Source organism: Aquarana catesbeiana, linkage group LG04, assembly GCF_042186555.1.
Source record: "Aquarana catesbeiana isolate 2022-GZ linkage group LG04, ASM4218655v1, whole genome shotgun sequence".
Lineage (NCBI taxonomy): Eukaryota > Metazoa > Chordata > Amphibia > Anura > Ranidae > Aquarana > Aquarana catesbeiana.
In genome coordinates, this window is record NC_133327.1 from 605,233,584 (window position 1) to 605,257,199 (window position 23,616).

Sequence of the window (23,616 nt, forward strand, 5' to 3'; positions counted from 1 at the left end):
GCAGTCTGGGCTTTTTGTAGTTCCTTCCTGGGTACCAGGCTATAGAGTCGCTTTGTGAGGGAACTGCATGTCCCAAAATCCATTGCAGCTGCTTCCTGCAACTTAGTACAATCTCTCTCATTGGCTGCTGTTAATTGGCTGATTTCTTCCTGCCAATAGGGGCACAAGAGAGGCTACTGAATGCGCAGATCTGTGTGTGTGTGTGCTCATATACAACAAACTCAGTCAGTGAACAGGGACAAGGAGGGAGGGTGAAAATCTCCATTGCAGCTGCTGGAAGGCTGCTCTCCCTAACTCAAGCTGGAAGGCCTGTGTACATTGTTCCAGGCCAACTTGGTGGGGCTGTGGGTTATAGAGTGAGACACCCACTACATAACGTAAAACGTGTATGTTTCTGTAATATAATTGTGCCAAATACCTTCAGTACAGCGCCGCTCGGCGCTCAGCTGGCCTCCCGCTGCTCTCCCCCTCTTCTCCCAGCTGTCAGCGGGAGATCTCGCCCCCCTCAGTGCTCAGATCAGAGAAGAGAGCTCTGGCGGGTCACAGAAATGCCAATCTGTGCTATAAGAAGGTATTCGGCACAATTATATTACAAAAACATACACAGTTTACATTATATAATACGGTGATAGAGTGAATCAGGCAGGGAGGGAGAGGGGGAGAGAAGACAGCACATGACAGAAGACATAACCCGAAAATAAGCCCTACTGTAGCTTTCGTTGCCAAAATGAATATAAGACCTGGGATTAATTTCAGGAAAACACAGTAGTAAACATTGTTAGGAACACAGTTAACCCCCTGATTGCCCATAAATGTTAACCCCTTCCCAACCAGAGTCATTAGTACAGTGACAGTGTATATGATCAGTGCTGATCACTGTATTAGTATCACTGGTGATGTCAATGTCAGTCAGTCCCCTCCTCCCCCCAGCATCAGTTAGTGTCAGAGTGCCCACCACACTATCACAGTCCCACTATAATTGCTGATCATCGCCATTACTAGTATAAAAAAAAATCCGGTATCTATACCAAAGTTTATATACGCTATAACATTCATGCAAACCAATCAATATACGCTTATTGGGATTAACCAAATAGCAGAATACATTTTGGCTATTTGATTTTTTTTTCAAAATGTTTAATTTTTTTTTCATTCATATCACAAGAAAAAAAAAAACAGTGGTGAACAGATACCACAAAAAAAGCGCTAAAATGTATATAAATTGTGTTTAGGTACAGCATTGCATGACCCTGTAATTACCAGTTAAAGTAGCAAAAAAATGCCCTTGTCATGAATGGGGTAAAACCTTTTCGGAACTCAAGTGGTTAATGAAGTTTATGTTCTGTTGCCTGTGTGATTGGTAGCCTATGCACTGTTTGGGGAAGAACAAGTTAAAATCAGCAGCTCCAACGGGGGTAGCGCTACACTGGATTTAAAAGAAGAACGCAGCAATAAATTAACGAAATAAAGCTGGCTTCAGTCTCCGACAAACACAATTTTCTATTTTTTTGTTAAATGCCATTTTTCAAATCCTGGGACGCAGGAGCATTGAGAGCGCAGAGACCTTGCGTATGTCATAATCACAAAGGATCGTTTTTAAAGAAGACCTCTGAGGTATTTCAGCTGCGGATAAACTTTCAAGGCTGTGATCATGTGTGTGTGGCTGAATGACACGGAAGAACTGTTCCTTCTTGAAGGGCACACACTGAGATTCTGCATAATCACAAAGTTTCTGCCCTTAATTTATTTACAAGGAGCAAAGAAGAGAGCCTGAATCTGCAAGTGAAGCGTAAAAGACCGCGTTTGGTATGCAAGAGTGGCTAAGCAAACACAAACTACGTTAAGACAAAAAAGTTATTGAAAAAAAGTTTGTAAAGTATATACATCAGTTTGTGACTGTTTAAACTAGGAAAAATTAGCTCAGTGAATTGTGTAGAAAAAAAAAAAAAAGGCAAAAAGTTAAAAGCTGGAGACAGCAGGGTACAGTTCATTTACACATGAGCGACTTGTGTAAATTCTGACAGGTGTCAAAATGTGATTGAACAATGGCACCAGTCACATTGTACACTGAAGAGCAGCGTCGTAGAACATTTTAATAAGGCACTGAGAAAACTGAATTTAAAGTCACCAAATATATATATATATATATGGAGAGAGAGAGAGAGTTTATTAGTAAATCTAGCTGGGGTGAGCAGCTATAAGACACTTAGGGCAAAAATCAAGATTGCTTGTAACAAGAAGTTAGGCCCACTTAAAATGAAAGGAGTATTAAACCCAAAAGCAAACATTCATTATATTTATCAGCTTATGAATTCTTAGTTGTGATTGTTGCACTATTTTCCTTTTTAAGGCTTTCACCTGGTGATTCAGCCAGCAAGTCTGCTGTTTTTCACAAGCTCAATCACTCCAGCAGAATGTATCAGTTTACACGGATGTGACAAACCACTTAAAGGCCCCTTTAACATAAGCCCACCAATTGTGTCCACCTGTCAGTTTTTCAGGCGAACCCGATTGGACCATCCGTTGCCCTCTATGAAGCGATGGGTGTCAACGAACATCTGATCATATCCGCTAAAAACAGACGGATGGGGATCCATTCCCTATCAGTCTAGCAGATCACTCCTAGAGTATTGGTAACTGTAAGCGCAAACACACAAGTCCATATATAACAGGAGATATAAAGGGCTGAGCAACTTAGTCCATAGGGGACAGGCTGTAAGTTCAAGGGTTAAGTGGTAACCGGTAATGTAATGGTTAAAGTAGGCTGGTAGGCTAGGCGGCTGCTGTCCTCAGAGAGCTGGCTCTGTGATGGATGAGAGAGGGGTAGAGAAGGAAGCGCCACCTGAGTGTAGTATTAACAAATGATGTTTAATGACACCAGGTAAAAACACACTTACAGGATAAAAACATATAAAAGGCTCATCTGTATAGGTATGTGGTCCTCGGTGTTCCCTCTGATCCTGTGGTGGTGACGCTGCAGGGATGCTGGGCTGCAGAAGGTGGATTACCAGCCGGGAGCTCCTTCTGTGGCCATCAGGAAGAGACTAGGGGCCGGCGTGGAGCGCACGTGGAGCGCACGTGGAGCGTGCATGACATCACAGGTCGTCCGTCTGCTTCCGGGTTCGGTATCCAGGGGAGGGATCGTCCAGGGAGGAGGGCTAGCAGGGAGGTGGAGAGAAGGCTACGCGATCGGAGCCACTGCTCCTTCAATAGGCCTATTAAAAGGAGTTGTAAACCCTCAAGGTTTTTCACCTTAATGTATTCTATGCATTAAGGTGAAAAACCTTCTGCGCTGCAGCTGCCCCCCAGAGCCCCCCTTTTTCTTATCTGAACCCAATCGTTTCAGCGATGAGCATGAGCCCAGCAGCTCCAGCCGCTGTCTCTGGTCCTCATTGGATAGATTGATCGCAGCAGGAGTCATGGGCTCCCACTGCTGTAAATTAAATTCAGTGACATGGGAGCTGGGGGAGGGGGCCTAGTCCTGCTGTCGGTGTCAATGAACGCAGCAGCAGGACCCGGGAACACGCCCGCACGAGTGCCCCCATGGAAAACGTCTCTCCGTGGGGGCACCTGATGAAGGGGAGGAACCAGGAGCACTGCTTGGGCACCCCAGAAAAGGAGGATGGGGGCCGCTCTATTCAAAATCCTTGCACAGAGCAGGTAAGTATAAAAGGTTTGTTATTTTACAAAAAAAAAAAAAACAAACCTTTACAATCACTTAAATGGGGTCATGTAACAAATATAAAGTAGGTGCTATTCAAAGCCCAACTCCAAGCACCAAAAAAAACCCAGAAAAAAACTGAAGACAAAAAAGTCTCTCCCACCCATCCATCCTAACAGTTTTGTTTTACTTACATATCTGGGTCCTCCAGTTCCCAGAGCACCTAAGCTAGTGTCGGCTAGATTCCTGGGTGCAATATTCAGCTATAATACCTGGTTCCTGGGTCCAGACTGGAGAAAGTTACATCTTGACAGAAACACCCAAGCTGCAGGATGGTTGCGTCACATTAACTAAAACCTTTAGGCTCTCCCACCCAGCCATTCTAACAGTGTTGTTTTACTTACCTGAGCCCACCATCATGTAACCCACCACATTGACTCTTCTAGTCATGGAAACCATGATCCGCTGCTGAAAGCCAAACCCGGCAACCAGTCTTTATAACACCCCCACATCATGACACCTTTGCTTCAGGACCCTGCCTATGGACTCTTCTTACAGCCAACAGGAAGCTTTCAAGTCACCACTGAGAGGTGTGGGCATTTAAAATAATTACAATCCCAAATCACAGACTTGCAGCTTTAGATGTAAATTTGGGATATTTAGGTTTTTCTTTTTTTTAACTAATCAGAAAATCAGCTGTAATGGAAATCTTTGCATGGTGTCAGCTCCCATTGCTTCCTTTCCTTCTGAAAAAGTAGGTCACCTGGCTGTCATGCTAATCCAAAGGCCTCAAAGCTTTCAGCCAGTGATGTACATATATAGATCCGAAGTTATGGATACACCTCTCACTTCACTTGCTGCACTTGTTCCGGGTACCTTACAAAACACTGAAGCCAGAGATATAACATGGCTGGCAAACAACATATTGCAGGTCATTAAATCTCAGGAAGTACCAACTTTGGCAGTTTTGCTACTTTCATTAGATAATCAGTGACACACATTGAGCAGGATATGTGGTGTATTTGGCCAGGTCTGTCCTGAGGCCATCTGCAGGTTGGCACATGCACCACAAGCTAATGAGAGCTACGCGTTCATACTTATAACAGAAGACAACCTGTTATGCCGTGTACACACGGGCGGACTTTTCGACTGAACTCGTCCGGCAGAATGAATCCATCGGACAATCCGACTGTGTGTGGGCTTCTTCGGACTTCCAACGGACCTTTTCGGTCAAAAATCAGATGGACTTTAGATTTGAAACATGTTTCAAATCTTTCCGACGGATTCGAGTCCGGTTGAAAAATCAGTTTGTCTGTATGCTAGCATGACGGACGAAAACTGACGCTAGGGGTGCTATTGGCTACTGGCTATCAATTTCCTTATTTTAGTCCGGTCATACGCCATCACATACAAATCCGTCGGACTTTGGTGTGATCGTGTGTAACCAAGTCCGTTTGTTCGAAATGCTGTCGGAAGTCCGTCAAAAGTCAGTCGAAAGTCTGTCAGAAAGACCGTCGGACCTTTGATGCCGAAAAGTCCGCCCGTGTGTACACGGCATTAGAGTGAAAAGGTGGCAATACATAAAGTCATGAGGCAGGTACAGACACCATCAATATATACAGGTGCTAGAAGTTATTTTGTAATTGACCAGATATTTACGTCACTCAGAGAAATACCTATACTCTGACTTGGGAAACAATCAAATGTCCCTGGTCATTATTTAACTTCAGCAGACACCGACTGTCTGTCTGATCTATAGCAGGAAACTAGATGCATAATTTATACTCCTTTAGAGACCAAAGGTGCTCCTTAGATTTTTGGCCCTTCTATGTATCTAGGCTGTGAAAAAGTCTCACACGTGGTATCTCCATACTCAGGAGGAATACCAGAATGTGTTTTGGGGTGTAATTCTAAGTATGCCCGTGCTGTGTGTGAGACATAACTTGTTACAAAGACAACTCAGTGAAGATGAAAAAACAAACAAATTTTATTTCTTGATTTTCCAAAAAATTGTGACAAAAAAATACAATTTTAAAAAGTTCACCCTGCCTCTTACTAAATACCTTGGACTGTCTACTTTCCAAAAAGGGGTAATTTGGGGTGTATTTGTATTGTCCTGGCATTTTAGGGCCTCAAGAACTGATAGTACATCAGGATTGATCAATTTTCAGATATCTATACTCTATATATACCATACACGCTCCTGTTCCCCTGACGATGTGCTCTGACACGAAACAGGTTGGGAGGGGCTTGAACTTGTGACAACATACGCCTGCCGAGGATATTTGCTGACAAGACATCTGTGGTTCTGCAGATACAATTTGCTTCTAATATGCGAGTACCTGTCTGCTTTTTTTGTAATTAATACAGTACCTCACAAAAGTGAGTACACCCCTCACATTTTTGTAAATATTTTATTATATCTTTTCATGTAACAACACTGAAGAAATTGCACTTTGCTACAATGTAAAGTACTAAGTGTACAGCTTGTATAACAGTGTAAATTTGCTGTCCCTTCAAAATAACTCAACACACAGCCATTAATGTCTAAACAGCTGGCAACAAAAGTGAGTACACTTCTAAGTGAAAATGTTTTCCAGCACTGCCTTAACCCCCTTGGGCATGGGGTTCACCAGAGCTTCACAGGTTGCCACTGGAGTCCTTTTCTACGACGAAATCACAGAGTTGGTGGATGTTAGAGACCTTGCACTCCTACACTTTCCGTTTGAGGATGCCCCACAGATGCTCAATGGGATTTAGGTCTGGAGACATGCTTGGCCAGTTCATCACCTTTACCCTCAGCTTCTTTAGCAAGGCAGTGGTCGTCTTGGAGGTGTGTTTGGGGTTGTTATGTTGGAATACTGCCCTGTGGCCCAGTCTCCAAGGGGAAGGGGTCATGCTCTGCTTCAGTATGTCACAGTACATGTTGGCATTCATGGTTCCCTCAATGAACTGTAGCTCCCCAGTGCTGGCAGCACTCCTGCAGCCCCAGACCACGACACTCCCACCACATTGCTTGACTGTTGGCAAGACACACTTGTCTCTGTACTCACCTGGTAGCCGCCACACACGCTTGACACCATCTGAACCAAATATGTTTATCTTGGTCTCATAAGACCACAGGGCATGGTTCCAGTAATCCATGTTCTTAGTCTGCTTGTCTTCATCAAACTGTGTGCGGGATTTCTTGTGCATAATCTTTAGAAGAGGCTTCCTTCTGGGACGACAGCCATGCAGACCAATTTGATGCAGTGGGCAGCGTATGGTCTGAGCCCTGACAGGCTGACCACCCTCCCCTCCAACATCTGCAGCAATGCTGGCAGCACCCCTATGTCTATTTCCCAAAGACAACCTCTGGATATGATGCTGAGCACGTGCACTCAACTTCTTTGGTTGACCATGGCAAGGCCTGTTCTAAGTGGAACCTGTCCTGTTAAACCACTGTATGGTCTTGGCAATCTTCTAATAGCCTAGGGCTAGGCCATCTTTATGTAGAGCAGGGGTCTCAAACTGGCGGCCCTCCAGCTGTTGCAAAACTACAAGTCCCATCATGCCTCTGGGAGTCATGCTTGTAACCGTCAGCCTTGCAATGCCTGATGGGACGTGTAGTTTTGCAACAGCTGGAGGGCCACCAGTTTGAGACCCCTGATGTAGAGCAACAAATCTTCTTTTTTTTTCAGATCCTTAGAGAGTTCTTTCCCATGAGCTGCCATGTTGAACTTCCAGTGACCAGTATGAGAGAGAGCAATAACACCAAATTTAACACACCTGCTCCCCATTCACACTTGAGACTTTGTAACACTAACGAGTCACATGACACTGGAGAGGGACAATGTTTAATTGGGCCCAATTTGGACATTTTCACTTAGGGGTGTACTCACTTTTGTTGCCAGCGGTTTAGACATTAATAGCTGTGTGCTGAGTTATTTTGAGGGGACAACAAATTTACATTGTTATACAAGCTGTACACTCATTACTTTACATTACAGATATAATAAAATATTTACAAAAATGTGAGGAGTGTACTTACTTTTGTGAGATACTTTATATGCCTAGCGTTTTTATCACTATATGCAGCCTCTATTTTCTTCCTCCACTGTGGTTGATACAAATGGCCTGCCTGTGTTTGTAAACTTGGAGCTGCTCAGCTTGATTGTTGGATGAGGACCACCACGGTATATCTAGAGACGCCTGTTATGGCACATGCTTGATTGATCTCTGTTACTGGAGATCCATAGCATCCGGCAAGAGGCTCATTTGTGGTGGAGGGCACGAGATTGGGGTGTTTACTACACCATCGTTCACGCTGCTGTAGGTGAACCCAGGAACCTGCACATTTCATTGATATTTGGTGGATGGACTTTTATTTATTCTCTTACTTTTTCCACTTGTTATTTATATTGGACGTTTGATTGGTCACATATATTTGATTTTTAGCACTTATTAAATTATTCAGTTAGCAGTGCACTTCATATGTAATCCATTTTGAACCTTTGGATTGTTCATATTCACTTGTTTTTTAGCGCTCATTGAATATTCTATGTGGTAGCACACCAGTTCTATGTATATATATTTTTTGTTCATCTTTATATGCAGATGTGAAATAGGTGCAGCTGTAGGTATAAAGTAATCCCACTGAGAGCAAAAATATATACTGTGGGGATGGAAAGTATTCAGACCCCCTTAAATTTTTCACTCTTTGTTATATTGCAGCCATTTGCTAAAATCATTTACGTTAGTTTTTTTTTTTCCTCATTAACGTACACACAGCACCCCATATTGACAGAAAAACACAGAATTGTTGACATTTCTGCAGGTTTATTAAAAAAGAAAAACTGAAATATCACATGGTCCTAAGTATTCAGACCCTTTGCTCAGTATTTAGTAGAAGCACCCTTTTCATCTAATACAGCCATGAGTCTTTTTGGGAAAGATGCAACAAGTTTTTAACACCTGGATTTGGAGATCCTCTGCCATTCCTCCTTGCAGATCCCCTCCAGTTTTAGGTCTCTCCAGAAATGCTCAATTGGGTTTAAGTCAGGGCTCTGGCTGGGCCATTCAAGAACAGTCACGGAGTTGTTGTGAAGCCACTCCTTCGTTATTTTAGCTGTGCTTAGGGTCATTGCCTTGTTGGAAGGTAAACCTTCGGCCCAGTCTGAGGTCCTGGGCACTCTGGAGAAGGTTTTCGTCCAGGATATCCCTGTACTTGGCCGCATTCATCTTTCCCTCAATTGCAACCAGTCGTCCTGTCCCTGCAGCTGAAAAACACCCCCACAGCATGATGCTGCCACTACCATGCTTCACTGTTGGGACTGTATTGGACAGGTGATGAGCAGTGCCTGGTTTTCTCCATACCGCTTAGAATTAAGGCCAAAAAGTTCTATCTTGGTCTCATCAGACCAGAGAATCTTATTTCTCACCATCTTGGAGTCCTTCAGTGGTTTTTTAGCAAACTCCATGCGGGCTTTAATGTGTCTTGCACTGAGGAGAGGCTTCCGTCGGGCCACTCTGCCATAAAGCCCCAACTGGTGGAGGGCTGCAGTGATGGTTGACTTTCTACAACTTTCTCCCATCTGCATCTCTGGAGCTCGGCCCCAGTGATCTTTGGGCTCTTCTCCCCCGATAGCTCAGTTTGGCCAGACGGCCAGTTCGAGGAAGGGCTCTGGTCATCCCAAACGTCTTCCATTTAAGGATTATGGAGGCCACTGTGCTCTAAGGAACCTTAAGTGCAGTAGAAAATTTTTTGTAACCTTGGCCAGATCTGTTCCTTACCACAATTCTGTCTCTGAGGTCTTCAGGCAGTCCCTTTGACCTCATGATTCTCCTTTGCTCTGACATGCATTGTGAGCTGTAAGGTCTTATATAGACAGGTGTGTGGCTTTCCTAATCAAAGCCAATCATTATAATCAAACACAGCTGGACTCAAATGAAGGTGCAGTACCATCTCAAGGATGATCAGAAGAAATGGACAGCACTTGAGTTAAATATATGAGTGTCACAGCAAAGGGTCTGAATACGTAGGACCATGTGATATTTCAGTTTTTCTTTTTTTAATAAATCTGCAAATATGTCAACAATTCTGTATTTTTCTGTCAATATGGGGTCCTGTGTGTACATTGAGGAAAAAACAAAGTTAAATGATTTTAGCAAATGACTGCAATATAACAAAGAGGCAAAAATTTAAAGGGGGTCTGAATACTTTCTGTCCCCGCTGCAAATACACACACCATCGTTTGTAGACTCTATAACTTTTACACAGATTAAATATACACAGGTTTGGGTTATTGTTACCAAAGAAATGTATCAGAATACATTTTGGTCTCACTTTATGAAGAAAGATTTTTTTTTTTTAAAAACTAAGAAAAACATTTTTTTTTTCCAAAAATGTTTTTTTTTTCACTCATATAGCAAACAGTAAAAACAAAAAAAAAAAAACCCCAGTGGCAATTAAATGGGAAGGGGATGAAAGGGTCCGGTATTGAGGTGGTTAAAGTGCAACTATCGCTTCTCTCTAAAAAATGTGATGCTGCAGCTAAGAATAGGTGTATCTGCACTTAGTTAAAAGCTGTATAGTCCCACAACTACCTTTTGATCTTGCCAATGAAATCCACCTAATGATGATGTGGCAACAATGCTGCACTGGTCCAGAGAGCTCAGAGCAGAGTTGCCAGTCTCATGTAGTCTGTTCCTGCTTGCCCCACAGTGGGATAATACCTGTTGCAGGGAGGCCCAATTATCAGTATTGTTGCTGCTGAATCACAAGCCTGTAGCTTGGAAATTGGCACCTAGTCCTGCCCACTTCTATATAAATTGGCAGTGCTGCCTCTGTTGCTTACTCCCTCATACTGTGTGCTGCAGTGTCTGGAAGGGTAAGTGTGAGACCCAAATAAACAAGGACTTGGTTCAGTCAGGCAAGGCTTGTGGCCTTCCAGCTGTTGTGGAACTATAAGTCCCATCGTGCCTCTGACTTTGGGAGTCATGCTTGTAACTATCATGCTTACACTGCATCATGTGACTTATAGTTCTGTAATAACTAGAGAGCCACAGGCTGTGCACCCATGGTTAGATTGTGAGGTTGTACATCACATAGTAACTTGAGTTGGTACTTTCTTACAAATGTCGAACAGGAGCCTGCATGACTTAAGAAGATTTTCCTGGGGGATATCTTCTTGCAATTGCCTAAAATAATTGTGCAGTTTTATGGAAACTTATTATTCTTATATTCTTATTATTCTGATCACCCCATGGCTATCCTTACATTAGTGAATAGATGGAGAAAAAGCAAAGGAAAATGATTTGCTTCCGTGAATGGATGGGTTCTCAAGGAGTGCTTACCATTATCACAACTTACCCAAATCACTCCTGACAGCAATACACTGTCAGATGACTATACATATTAGCAGCAGTGAGAAGAGTGCCAGAGGCAATGCAGGATTTGCTTTTGCTGATTTAGCAATCTCAATTTTCTCAACAACCCACTGTTATCTGGAATAGGCAGTTATGAATGCAAGCAGTCTTGTCCAGTAAGGTAGCATGAACAGCAAAATACATACGAACAGTAAAAAGTTTAGAAAAATCTAGGTTACTACATAGTTGGAAAAGCCCATTAGAATACATTACTTGTTAGGGAAATCAAAATCCAGATTATTTTAATTCCAACTATATAAAGCCATAAAATTGCAAGTAATGCTATTACTCTGAGCATCGCTTATGCCAGTCCAGCCAGGCAGTGGTGAATACACAAAGGTGTTCATTATAGCAGATTTCCCATACACATTGAGAACTTTCTTGCTGTTCACTGCTATGATTACAGTGGAGCAAAAAAGTATTTAGTCAGCCACCAATTGTGCAAGTTCCACCACTTAAAAAGATGAGAGAGGCCTTTAATTGCCATCATAGGTATACCTCAACTACGAGAGACAAAATGTGGAAACAAATCCAGACAATCACATTGTCTGATTTTTGAAACAATTTATTTGCAAATTATGGTGGAAAATAAGTATTTGGTCAATATCAAAAGTTCATCTTAATACTTTGTTATATATCCTTTGTTGGCAATGAAAGAGGTCAAACGTTTTCTGTAAGTTTTCACAAGGTTGTCACACAATGTTGCTGGTATGTTGGCCCATTCCTCCATGCAGATCTCCTCTAGAGCAGTGATGTTTTGGGGCTGTCGCTGGGCAACACGGACTTTCAACTCCCTTCAAAGGTTTTCTATGGGGTTGAGATCTGGAGACTGGCTAGGCCACTCCAGGACCTTGAAATGGTTCTTATGAAGCCACTCCTTCGTTCCGAGGGCGGTGTGTTTGAGATCATTGTCATGCTGAAAGACCCAGCCATGTTTCATCTTCAATGCCCTTGCTGATGGCAGGAAGTTTGCACTCAAAATCTCACGATACATGGCCCCATTCATTCTTTCATGTACATGGATCAGTTGTCCTGTTCCCTTTGCAGAGAAACAGCCCCAAAGCATGATGTTGCCACCCCCATGCTTCACAGTAGGTATGGTGTTCTTTGGTTGCAACTCAGCATTCTCTCTCCTCCAAACACGACGAGTTGTGTTTCTGCCAAACAGTTCTACTTTGGTTTCATCTGACCATATGACATTCTCCCAATCCTCTTCTGGATCATCCAAATGCTTTCTAGCAAACCTCAGACGGGCCCGGACATGTACTGGCTTAAGCAGGGGGACACGTCTGGCACTGCAGGATCTGAGTCCCTGGCGGCGTAGTGTGTTACTGAAGGTAGCCTTTGTTACGTTGGTCCCAGCTCTCTGCAGGTCATTCACTAGGTCCCCCCCCCCCCGTGTGGTTATGGGATTTTTGCTCACCGTTCTTGTGATCATTTTGACCCCACGGGGTGAGATCTTGCGTGGAGCCCCAGATCGATGGAGATTATCAGTGGTCTTATATGTCTTCCATTTTCTAATTATTGCTCCCACAGTTGATTTCTTCACACCAAGCTGCTTGCCTATTGCAGATTCAGTCTTCCCAGCCTGGTGCAGGTTTACAATGTTGTTTCTGGTGTCCTTCGACAGCTCTTTGGTCTTCACCATAGTGGAGTTTGGAGTGTGACTGTTTGAGGTTGTGGACAGGTGTCTTTTATACTGAGAACAAGTTCAAACAGGTGCCATTAATACAGGTAATGAGTGGAGGACAGAGGACCCTCTTAAAGAAGAAGATACAGGTCTGTGAGACAGAAATCTTGCTTGTTTGTAGGTGACCAAATACTTATTTTCCACCATAATTTGCAAATAAATTCTTTCAAAAATCAGACAAATGTGATTGTCTGGATTTGTTTCCACATTTTGTCTCTCATAGTTGAGGTATACCTATGATGACAATTACAGGCCTCTCATCTTTTTAAGTGGGAGAACTTGCACAATTGGTGGCTGACTAAAAACTTTTTTGCCCCACTGTATGTACTCTTTTGCTAAGCATTAGGAGAATGTGGGAAAAAATATGTATGCATAAGTTTTTGTTTTCGGTTCCTCATGTACCACTTGCCTACCTTCCACTGCGCCTGTGTAATAATGAGTGATGGGAACCACAGAGGCAACAATCATTTTTGAACTAATAAATTACTAGCCTCAGTCCTGAAGTATGGTGAGCCCAGTGAGTGTTACTTGACCCAAAGAGGACTGCCGGGGCAAGACCAAGGAAGAAGTTGGGGACAGTGATGAAGAGGGCGGCCTAGAGAGTAACTGACCCGGAACAAGCATGCAAGGCAGGCAGACTTCCATTGTGTCACATGTATGCTCTTGGTCAGTTCGTTACTCAATAGGCGATCAGGATGAAAGTCCTGCATCTTCTTGTTGCATCTTAAAGCAGTTTTAAACCCAAAACCAAAGATGTAACATATTGTAGCTTACCAAACCTTAGATGTGTTGGCTGCATTATTTTTCTTTTTTAGGCCCCCTGCCCTCTCTGGTTTCACCTGGTGATCTGGCCAGTAACACACCTCTTGCATTAGAGTGCCCCCACCCTGGATGAATGAGAACAGGGGGCACAGCTGACAGCAGCATTGTTAATCTGGGGGAGAGGAGTGGTACATTTACTAGCAGTTTTAAACACACTAACAGATTGAAGCCAAACTCCAGCTCTAACTTACTATTCAGTTACAGCAGTTTTTTTCCTATTGGGTTAACCGTTTTACATGAATAAATACAAGCTAATCATTGCAAGCACCCCTGCCAGTATTAAATGTTTTGTCTCATTCCTGTAAACTGATACATCTGGAAGAGAATTTGTTCTTACTGGCCCAATCATCAGATGAAAACAGAAGAAAAAAAAAAAAAAAAACATCTAAAAAAGAAAACGAATACAGCCATCACATCTAAGAATTGGTAAGCTGCAATATAATAAATATTTGCATTTGGGTTTATTACTGCTTTTAGTGCTGGTACACACTGATGTGGTGCTGTATTTGCAGCGATTCCTGTGCGCTTCCCACGCCGCATCACAATCGCACTCCATTCATGCCTATGTTAACGACACCTCAAAAACCTCTTAAAACGCAGCATGATTGGCTGAATAAGATTGCATGGGTGTGAACAAATCGTACTGCAAAGAATCGCATGTGATTTGAACAAGAATGCAGGGCGATTCCTATCCGAATCACATATGGTTTCCCGCACCACAATAGTGTGAATCGGGACTTAAAATATAACTAAAGGCAAAACTTATTTTAGTTTTGATAGAGTGGAGTGGGGTTAGGACACATTTGTCTTTTCCCCTTTTAGGGAGATTCTCCCCCTCTATTTGTCCTGATGATCGTTATCAATGAATGAAATGAAAGCAAAAGAAAGTCCCAAATTTTCAGTTGTCCACAGAACAGTAATAGAAGGGAAATCTTCAAATGGGGTCCACCAGTTCTGGTGACAACCAGGGATTCCTTCACTTTGGAAGGATTTCCTCTCGGTGGAGATCATGAGTTAAAACAGAACTCCAGGCACAAATACTTTCATTTAAATACATTCCTTAATAGCCACAAGGAATATGAATGCACTTTGTGTGCACCGGCAGACACCTATGCAAAGTCAGGATTACCTGGTAAACATTTTTGTGACATCATACGTGTGATAGACATAGCATATGTATAGAAAGAAGCTGTAGGTGTGACCCAGCAAGTCATCTCACTGCAGAAAACTTCAGGAGGATGCAGATACAAAGCCAGTCATCCTGCTCAAGGAAAAAGAGCAGCAAAAATGGGTCTACTGCAGGACACTCCTGCACATGGTTTTTTCATCCTAAAGTACTGCACAGATCTGGACGAAATATTTAAAGGGCACCAATACTAAGAAAATATACGTGGCTCTGGAAGCTAGATATATATTTTTTTTGTCCCAGATTTTAGCTTTAGGCAAATGGAGTAAAAAAAAAAAACAAAAAACATTTATTTGTACAAAAATGACAATCTGATATAAACCAATTCCTAAAGAAAGTTCAATGTTTGAACAGCAAATATGAATTCTTGAAGAACTAAAAGCCATGAATAAAGTCCAGAAATTGCAACGGTTTTTACTTTTTAGCATATGTGATCTTCATAGCATGTGATGGCGTAATCTTAAAACCTTGAAGTGCATCCCGAGCAGAGCCTGCCTGGTTCTCATTCTCAAACTCTACAAAGGCAATATCATGTCTTCCGGGAACTAGGCGAACCTCTTTGAATCCAGGGAATCTGCAGTAAAAGATAGTAAAGTCAGCGGCTAGATCACAAAATAGAAAGTAACACTGATCCCTTCTCTAATCTAAAACAATAGTTCTCTATCACAGGAACCATCTGGAGACACTCTGTAAATGAGCAATACTGCAGAACAATACTCACATTTTAGCCTTTGTCGTTATTTTCACCTGGTGAACTGGCCAGTAAGGCTCCATTCACATTTGGCATTTTGGGATCTTAGGAAAAATCGCTGTTCTGCCGCAGGTAAAAGCATATAATATGTTCTGTGAAATTCAAGACTCCAGGCACTGCGATCAGCTACATTTGTACAGTTAGATTACCTGCGTTTGGAACATTCTTGACATTTCTGATGTGCTTCCTGTTGCTTTTCTTTCCTTCTAGCCGCTGCTATCCGCAGCAGAAATAGTACACTGCGATTACCTGCAGTTATGTACAGATAGCTGCGCTAATTGCTCCTGGATGCAGTCAATTCTATTTTTTCTATCTGCACAGAACCGCATGTAACTAAATCGCAGCTAAACGCAGTGTGTGAATGGGGCCATAGGAAAGCATTGCGTGCTTTTAGCTGCGGTAGAAAACTAGAAAATCCGCAGCTAAAAGCACCATTCTGTCCGTCCATGTGAAAGGGGCCTTATTCTGCCGGAAACCTCAAATCGCACTACACTTTCAAAATGCATGTTAGGGTGCCATTCATTTTCAATGTCACCCTAGACGTGGTGGTTTTGTTGCGATTGTCGATAAATCACACGGAAAGCCGCAACCAGCAAACCTTGTCGCCCAAAGAGGAACAGCAGCTTCTTTTGGGAGACAAACTTAATGCGTTGGGGTTTGTTGCAATAACTGTGACAAAACCACACTGCATTTCAGGTGCCATTGCAATAATGCCATCCTAACAGGCTTTTTTGCAAATGTAGTGTGATTTAAAATTGTGGACAAAGTGTCAGCGATTCTGCCCAAGATCCCAAATTGCCACATGTGAACGGAGCCTTACAAACCAAGCTGTCTAGCAAAATTGGTAGTTAGAGGATTGATATAAACCAAATTACCACTGACAGTGGAGCTTACAATGGTCAGCTTTTATTTGAAGGAAACCTTTATCACAGGTTTCCAAGGGGGGGCTGTCGTATCTGTTAAAAAAAGTGTTAACTGGAGTGTGACTTTAATGCACTAATAAAGTCTATCAAAATCTAATAGTGCATTTAACCTTCCAACAAAGAAAAGTGAAGAGAAAAGGAGCTGCAATGAATTTGATAGATGTAGAGTAAAAACTATGGTAGTAATTACAAGCATCACTCAACTTTTTCTACCCAGTTTTCATCTGCAGCTTCCACTCCCTTCTTACGAGATGTTTAAAAATGCCAGTCACTGCCTTAAACTAACATCACCATAAAGATACTTAAACAGGTTGGGGAGGGTAAAAGTAAAAAGGAACTCCAAAGAGCACAATCTATATAGAATAGGGAAAGCATAAAAAAAAACTCTAGTCAGGTTTTACTGCTGTCTGAGGCTCTATTAAAAAGATTTTCCCTTCCTTCCTGTCCTGGCGACACCTTTTTTTTTTATACCAGTTCAGAAGTGAGGGTAAATGTGCAGCAGGGAAACAGACAATAAAAAAAAAAGCTGTTAGGAATTTTAGCATTTCCCTTCTTGAAAGGGGAAGTATAGCCAAAAATATTTTAGCTATACTTCTCCTGTAGGTCACAGGAGAAGAGTTTGTTCTGCACTCCTGTGACCCATTTTTAGCTGACGGCGGGCTAAAGCTCTGGAAAGATCCCTGTACCAGCACCTGGCTCCGCCTCTCAGTGATACACTGAGAGGCTGAGCCAGCCCCTAAACCCCCCCCCCTCCACAGCCCATCGCTCGAGTGAGCGCTAGGGAGGGGTGTGGGGGAATAGTTGAGAGCCAGTGATTGACAGCCCTGTCTCTCAGCTCAGAGCAAAGGGGGTGAACTGAGCGATCAGCATTGTTTGATCTCTCACACTTCAGAGGCGGAGGGGGACAGAAACAGCATCAGATCATGCTGCATCCACCTAGGGCAGTATAAATGTTTTTTGTTTTTTCATACTTCTCTTTTAACCTAATTTTACTTCTGTCTGTATTGCTGCTGGAGAGTATTACTTGCTCCCAGTATAGAAAAGCGGTGTCACCAACAAGTGAGGGAAAATCTCCCTAACAGAGCTTTGAACAGCAGTAAGACATGACAGGGGTTCTCATCTCCACACTTGATCCAAAACTAGAAAAAAAATAGAGACACACACAAAATATATGAAACCCTAAATATATCTTTCCACCTTTGTATTATCTTCAGACACCCAAAAGTGCTATGCACAAAGCTTGTAAGAGTAGCAGCATCAACATAGAAAGACCTGATGGCTATTGATCTTCCAGTGGATTGCAGTTAGTCTCACACAGACAAGGAATTACGGTACTATGGTTGTTCTCTAGAAATATCAATTAGCAAGTTCAAGAATTGCGCAGTAGGTAAAAAAAATAATTCTTACAATTTTACAAAATGTATTCAGCTCTTGCAGCTAAAAATCTGTGGTCCACCTATATAGCGATTGATAAAGCTTTTAACCACTAATGGCAGGAGGCATACACTGCAAGATATTTGGGAGTATTCTGCAGGTATACTAGAACTCCATCACATCTTATAGCGCTGAAGAGATTCTTAGTACAGCTGCAAAATGCTGTAAAGTTCCAGTGCAAATTGATGACAAGCCTTCTTTGGTACAATTTGTACGATAAGCAGTATCAGAATGCAAACTCAAATACACATAAAGGTCGTTGGTTCGAATCCCAACCAAGGCACTACTTGCCTGGAGATTACATGTTCTTCTTGTGCCTGCGTAGGTTTCATTCCAAAAGGTACGGCGGTGGGTTAACTGGCTCCTGTCTAAATTGGCCCGAGTATGTATAATTATGAGTTAGGGACTTTAGATTGCAAGCTCCTCAAGAGCAGGGATTGATGTGAATGTACAATATATGTGCAAATAAATAATAAAAACCCATATTGCTAGTAGAGCAAGCAAGAATACTTCTTTCAAGTCCCATGCAGGCAACATGGGGCAACCTTTAAAGCACTACTATGTACACTCTATTCTCCTGATGGAGAAGGCATCATGCACAATATTAACAGTTTACAGGTTAAGAAGATTTTTATGGACAGGTCACATTAAATATTACACTTTAGAAATACATTCCAGTCTTCAAAATCCACACAACATACATAATTATAAATCCTACCTTTTCTTTCTCATTGTGACAAGATGCCATAAGTGCAAGGATGAAAACTACATTCCTATTTACTGATGTTTTTATTTCAGGAATTTAAAAGAAAAGACAAGACCTTTCTAATCCTCACCCCTCCACATTCCCATGATTGTAATATTTAAAAAGGAAAAGTAAAGCCAAAGCTCGTTTGGCTGTACTTCTTCTGTGGATCACAGGAGTGCAGTTCCTTCTGCACTCCTGTGACCCGTTTTCAGCAGACAGCAGGCCGAAGCCCGCTGTCGGCTGATGTCACAGAGCCGGTCCAGGCTCAAGCAAGATCACAACAATGGCGTTGGGATCCACCCACATGCCTGGACCAACACCCGGCTCAGCCTCTCAGCAAGCTGCAGAGAGGCTGAGCCGGCCGCTCCTGCCTCCTCCACAGCCCAGCGCTCCAGTCACTGACAGTCAGCAGCTCTCTTAGGGAGCCCTGAGAACTGAGCGATCGGTGGTGTTAGATCGCTCGGTTCTCAGTGTAAAGCCTCGTACACATGATCAGATTTTCGGACTACCAAACGTCCGTTTTTTGTGGCACGCTAGTCTCATGTCAAAAGTGAAGATGTTACTCACAATACGAAAATTTTCGTACGACAGAATACAACGTCAGAAGTAACGTAATGTGTTGAATAGTTTTGTATGTATTCTTTTGTTTCTGAGCATGCGTAGTATTGCTCTTACTATTTTTTTTGTACGAAAACCGTACTAATAAAAACGAAAATCGGACGTTGAGTTCACATCCAACAAAAATTTTATAGTCTGCACATCCAGCTTTTGTCCGACGAAAAAGCGAAATCAGCTGTCGAAAGCACCATACTAACGATCCGAAAATCGTCAGACACCTCGTTGTACAAATTTTTCCATCTGATTCACGTATCGTGTGTACAGGCCTTTAGAGTCGGCAGGGTAAGTAGAGTTCTAAACTAAACAAAAAGTCCATACTTCTCTTTTAAGTAAAACATATTTAGCCGATATACTGACTGGTATTTTGTATGCTGGAATTTCAGTTCAACATATGAATTCTAACCTGTGACAGTCCTGTAAAAGATATCCACCTATCTGCTGTTTATCAACACAGGTATTTTTAATGCTAAAACATTTACTTATGGTTAATCCAACACAGACCTTTACATACTTTATGCATTTACAGTACTACAGTGCTTTCCTTCTCCTAAATGGCTGGAGGTCATGTTTAACAAACCATATCTTATGATGCATCTTTACAATGTTGTCAGGAAACCTAAATCTCTAAAGCTTGATGACTGTGAGCAATCACCTACTTGTTACCCCTCAAAGTTATTCATCTTTGCAGACCAACTACCTAATATTACACCGTTCATCTATTTTGTTTGTGAAAGTGTGTTGGTATAACGAATTTCTCTCTAGGTTTTTAAAACAAATAAAAATGTATTCTCTAACAAATACGCAAGCCTGCACTCCTGACCCCCACCAACCAGAATCTAACAAATCAGAAAGTTGGTCATTGCTTCTGCCTGCATAGTTTCCCAACTTAGTAAAGTATTTCAACTTATTTAAAATGGGAGGGAGAAGAGAGATCCTCATGGCAATGCATCTAAACAAATAGACTATAAAAAGCAATTATCCACCATCTGAAATACAATGAGTAAATTCACATGAATGGTTTCCTCAACTTAAAATATCCTGTTAAGAGATTTGAAACACCTTAGTGCAGTCATCTGAAACTGCAGAACACAACACTACTTCACAATGATGAGATAAAATAGACAATACTCACTGGTTAAACAACATTGACAACATCATCTCATTGGTTTCTTCAGGTAAATTATTCAAGAATAAGATGTAATTTGGTGGGTTGTCAGGCACCTAAAATAAATAAATAAATCAAAATTCAATAATCATTCACAATTATATATACATTTTGTCCTGCTTATTAACCGTTGTAAAACCCCCAAAAATTGCATTTTTTCCTCCAGGTACTGAAAATGCTAAGTTTCCTTGTCCATGAAGTGCCCAAAGCTCAGTTCAGATTTAGCTGCAGCAGCATATTTCTGACTGAGCGTTTACATCTGCAGCCTGGGAGACCAAATGTGGGCCTTCGTTTGCCTTTATTCAGCATCTGGAGCACGTTCTCCCACTGATATAAGGCTCTAATCCTCCCACTGACACCAAAAATGGGGCACTATTCCTCCCACTGACACCAGCAATAGGCAACTATTCCTCCTCCAATTCACACCATCAATGGGGCACCATTCTTGCCCTTGATACCAACATTGGGGCACTATTTCTCCCACTGATGCCAATGATGGGGGCATTATTACTCCCACTGACACCAGGGATTTTTCTACTTACATTGGCTATAGTCTGGTCCTCTCAAAGTCTGAAGGACAGTAAACTTGCCCTTTGTTGACAATTGGAAACTCCTGGCTTACTTTAACTATATGTGAAGTCAAAGAATAGTATATTTTAGATCTTTTTAAACCATCCCTTTTAACCACTTCCCGCCCAACTATGTCATATGACGTTGTCGACTTTGAGTAGGGATATCTGAATGCCTGCAGCTACAGGCATCATTCAGATATCTTCTTTTAGAGAAGGTGATTCCCTGCACCGAAAGAACAATCATATGGCTGTTCAGCTGCATGATCGTTCTTACAGGTAAGCAGGAGGGGACGCCCCCCCCTCCCGCCGCCCTTCGGTGCTCCTCCTGGCTCGCCCGTACGATCAGCGAGAGGGAGAAGGAAATCGGTCCATGCCGGAAATTTACCATAGAAAATCCAGCGGGCCAGATGGCCCTCAGACGTCTCTATGATCTTTTTCGGAGGCCAGGTGCGATGTTATGACATCACGCCCAGCCTCTGCATTTGAAAAAATGTTGCTGCCTCGACTAGGAAGTGAGGATTTTTTTTTTTTTTTTTCAGTCTTCTCAGCCTAGAGGCAAGATGTGGGGACTTATTGACCCCACATCTCACTTTAAAGAGGACCTGTCACTTCCTATTACAAGGGATGTTTACATTCCTTGTAATAGAAATAAAAGCGATTAAAAAAAAATAAAGTGTCAAAATAGAAAATAAAAAGTAAAAAAAAAAAAAAAAAAAAGAAAATAAATAAATAAATAAATGTAAAAGCAACCCTGTCCCCACATGCAGTAGCGAACGCATACATAGGTCGCGCCCACATACATAAACGACGGTCAAACCACACATGTGAGGTATCGCCGCGAACAGTAAAGTGAGAGCAATAATTCTAGCACCAGACCTTCTCTAACTCTAAACAGGTAACCTTTAAAAAAAAAAAAAAATTTAAAAAATTAAATTGTCACCTATGGGGATTTTTAAGTACCAGGTTTGGCTCCATTCCACAAGTGTGCACAATTTCAAAGCCTGACATGTTAGGTATCTATTTACTCGGTGCAACTTAATCTTTCACATTATGCAAACAAATTGGCTAACTTTACTGTTTGTTTTATTTAATGCATTAAACAGTTTTTTTCCCAAAACAAAAACGCATTTGAAAAATTACTAGCGCAAGATAAAAAAAGTTGCGACCACCATTTTATTCCCTAGGGTCTCTGCTAAAATATATATATATATATATATATGTATATATTATAAAATGTGTGGGGGTTTTGAGTAATTTTCTAGCAAAAAAATATGATGATTTTTACATGCGGGAGCGAAGTGTCAGAACTGGCCTGGGTAGGCAAGTGTTTAAACTGATTTAATAAAAACAAAGTAAAAATCAGTTTTTTCACAATGGTTTGGCAGTAATGTGACTTCTGGAACCCACTGTCTTCCCAGCTCCACTGGATGGAGGAAAGGGGGTTGTAGGAGGGGAATAGGAGGCTTCCACCAATTTCCCAGATGCCCGTTTTTTTGCTCTACGGAGACCCAAGAAGTGTCTTCAGGCCGTAGACAGGGATGATTGCAATCTTTTGACACACCATACCTACAGCAGTGTGTAAAATAGAGAATACACTGCTTATGACTGTCAATGCACTATGGGTTTGCGCCGAAATAAAAGAGAAAAATGACTTGCACACAGGATACTGGCAGGATCACCAGGTATTTGTTTAAGACACAGTTGTCAACAGCAGGAAGCAATCATCTGGAATGCTGTTACTTGCTCAGCCTTTATGACAATAAGAAAGCTACCGTATCACCCAATATACTGTTGCTTGTTTACCTATCACAACTTCATAATGTTAAATTGCAATGTGACACAGAAAATGTTATCACTGTGAATGAGGAAAACTGGAAGGAAGTTTCAGATATCATTAGCACAGCTTACAAGGTTCATGCAATTTAAAGTGTTACTAAACCTAGGAACCTGCATTCACTGTATCTGGTCTACCACAGTACACAGGACATGGAAACTAAATCATTTTAGTAAATATAAACGGCTAAATATCTTTTCTCATCAGCAGTATATAGCAGTCTTGTGACTTCTATCAGTGTCCAGCTGAGCAATGGTTGAAGCTTGTAGGAGGAGTTTTCATTCTCCCCTGATTGTCCTATGAGGCTGCATGACCCCTGACCCTCTGGACAGTGCCGATTGGCCCTGTGCTGATCACATGCACTCTCCCAAGAAGAATGAAAAAACTCTTTAGCAATACACACCAAACTGAGCATGTGCAGCTTGTCCCCATTGCTCTGTACTAGCAGGAGATGGGTCGGGGACTGAGGAAGAAGGGGAGGATCAGAGAAGACAGGATTTAACAGCATTTTTACACAATGCAGAGGATTAACCCCTTAGGTTCCAGTGAGTATAACGAGCATGCTTTACTGAATATACAGACCGATTTTTTTGTTGTGGGTTTAGTAACACTTTAAACTGTATACATCACCTGCATTACCCCTCAGACAAGTTTGCTCCGTATGGGCCTCATGCCCAGTGCTACCGATATGGTGAATCTCCTGTTACTATATACCCTGTGTTCTGAACCTGCCCATGTACTACTACTTTTACAAGTAAGGAAGTCTACACTAGACTGGAAAAATCCAACCAGCCAACACTAGCAC

At 42.0% G+C, this 23,616-nt stretch overlaps 1 protein-coding gene across 2 annotated transcripts in view; it reads right to left on the reverse strand.

The window, feature by feature from the left end:
• Positions 1-15,040: 15,040 nt before the first annotated feature.
• Positions 15,041-23,616, reverse strand: part of SNRPB2 (small nuclear ribonucleoprotein polypeptide B2) — a 31,355-nt gene continuing 22,779 nt past the window's right edge. For both annotated transcript variants that reach the window (XM_073628234.1, XM_073628235.1), the window contains exons 6-7: positions 20,373-20,461; positions 15,041-15,340 (exon numbers count right to left, since the gene is read on the reverse strand). In XM_073628234.1, coding sequence (XP_073484335.1) covers positions 15,181-15,340; positions 20,373-20,461 — 249 coding nt within the window. In that variant the 3' untranslated portion in view covers positions 15,041-15,180. The remainder of the gene's footprint in view (positions 15,341-20,372; positions 20,462-23,616) is intronic.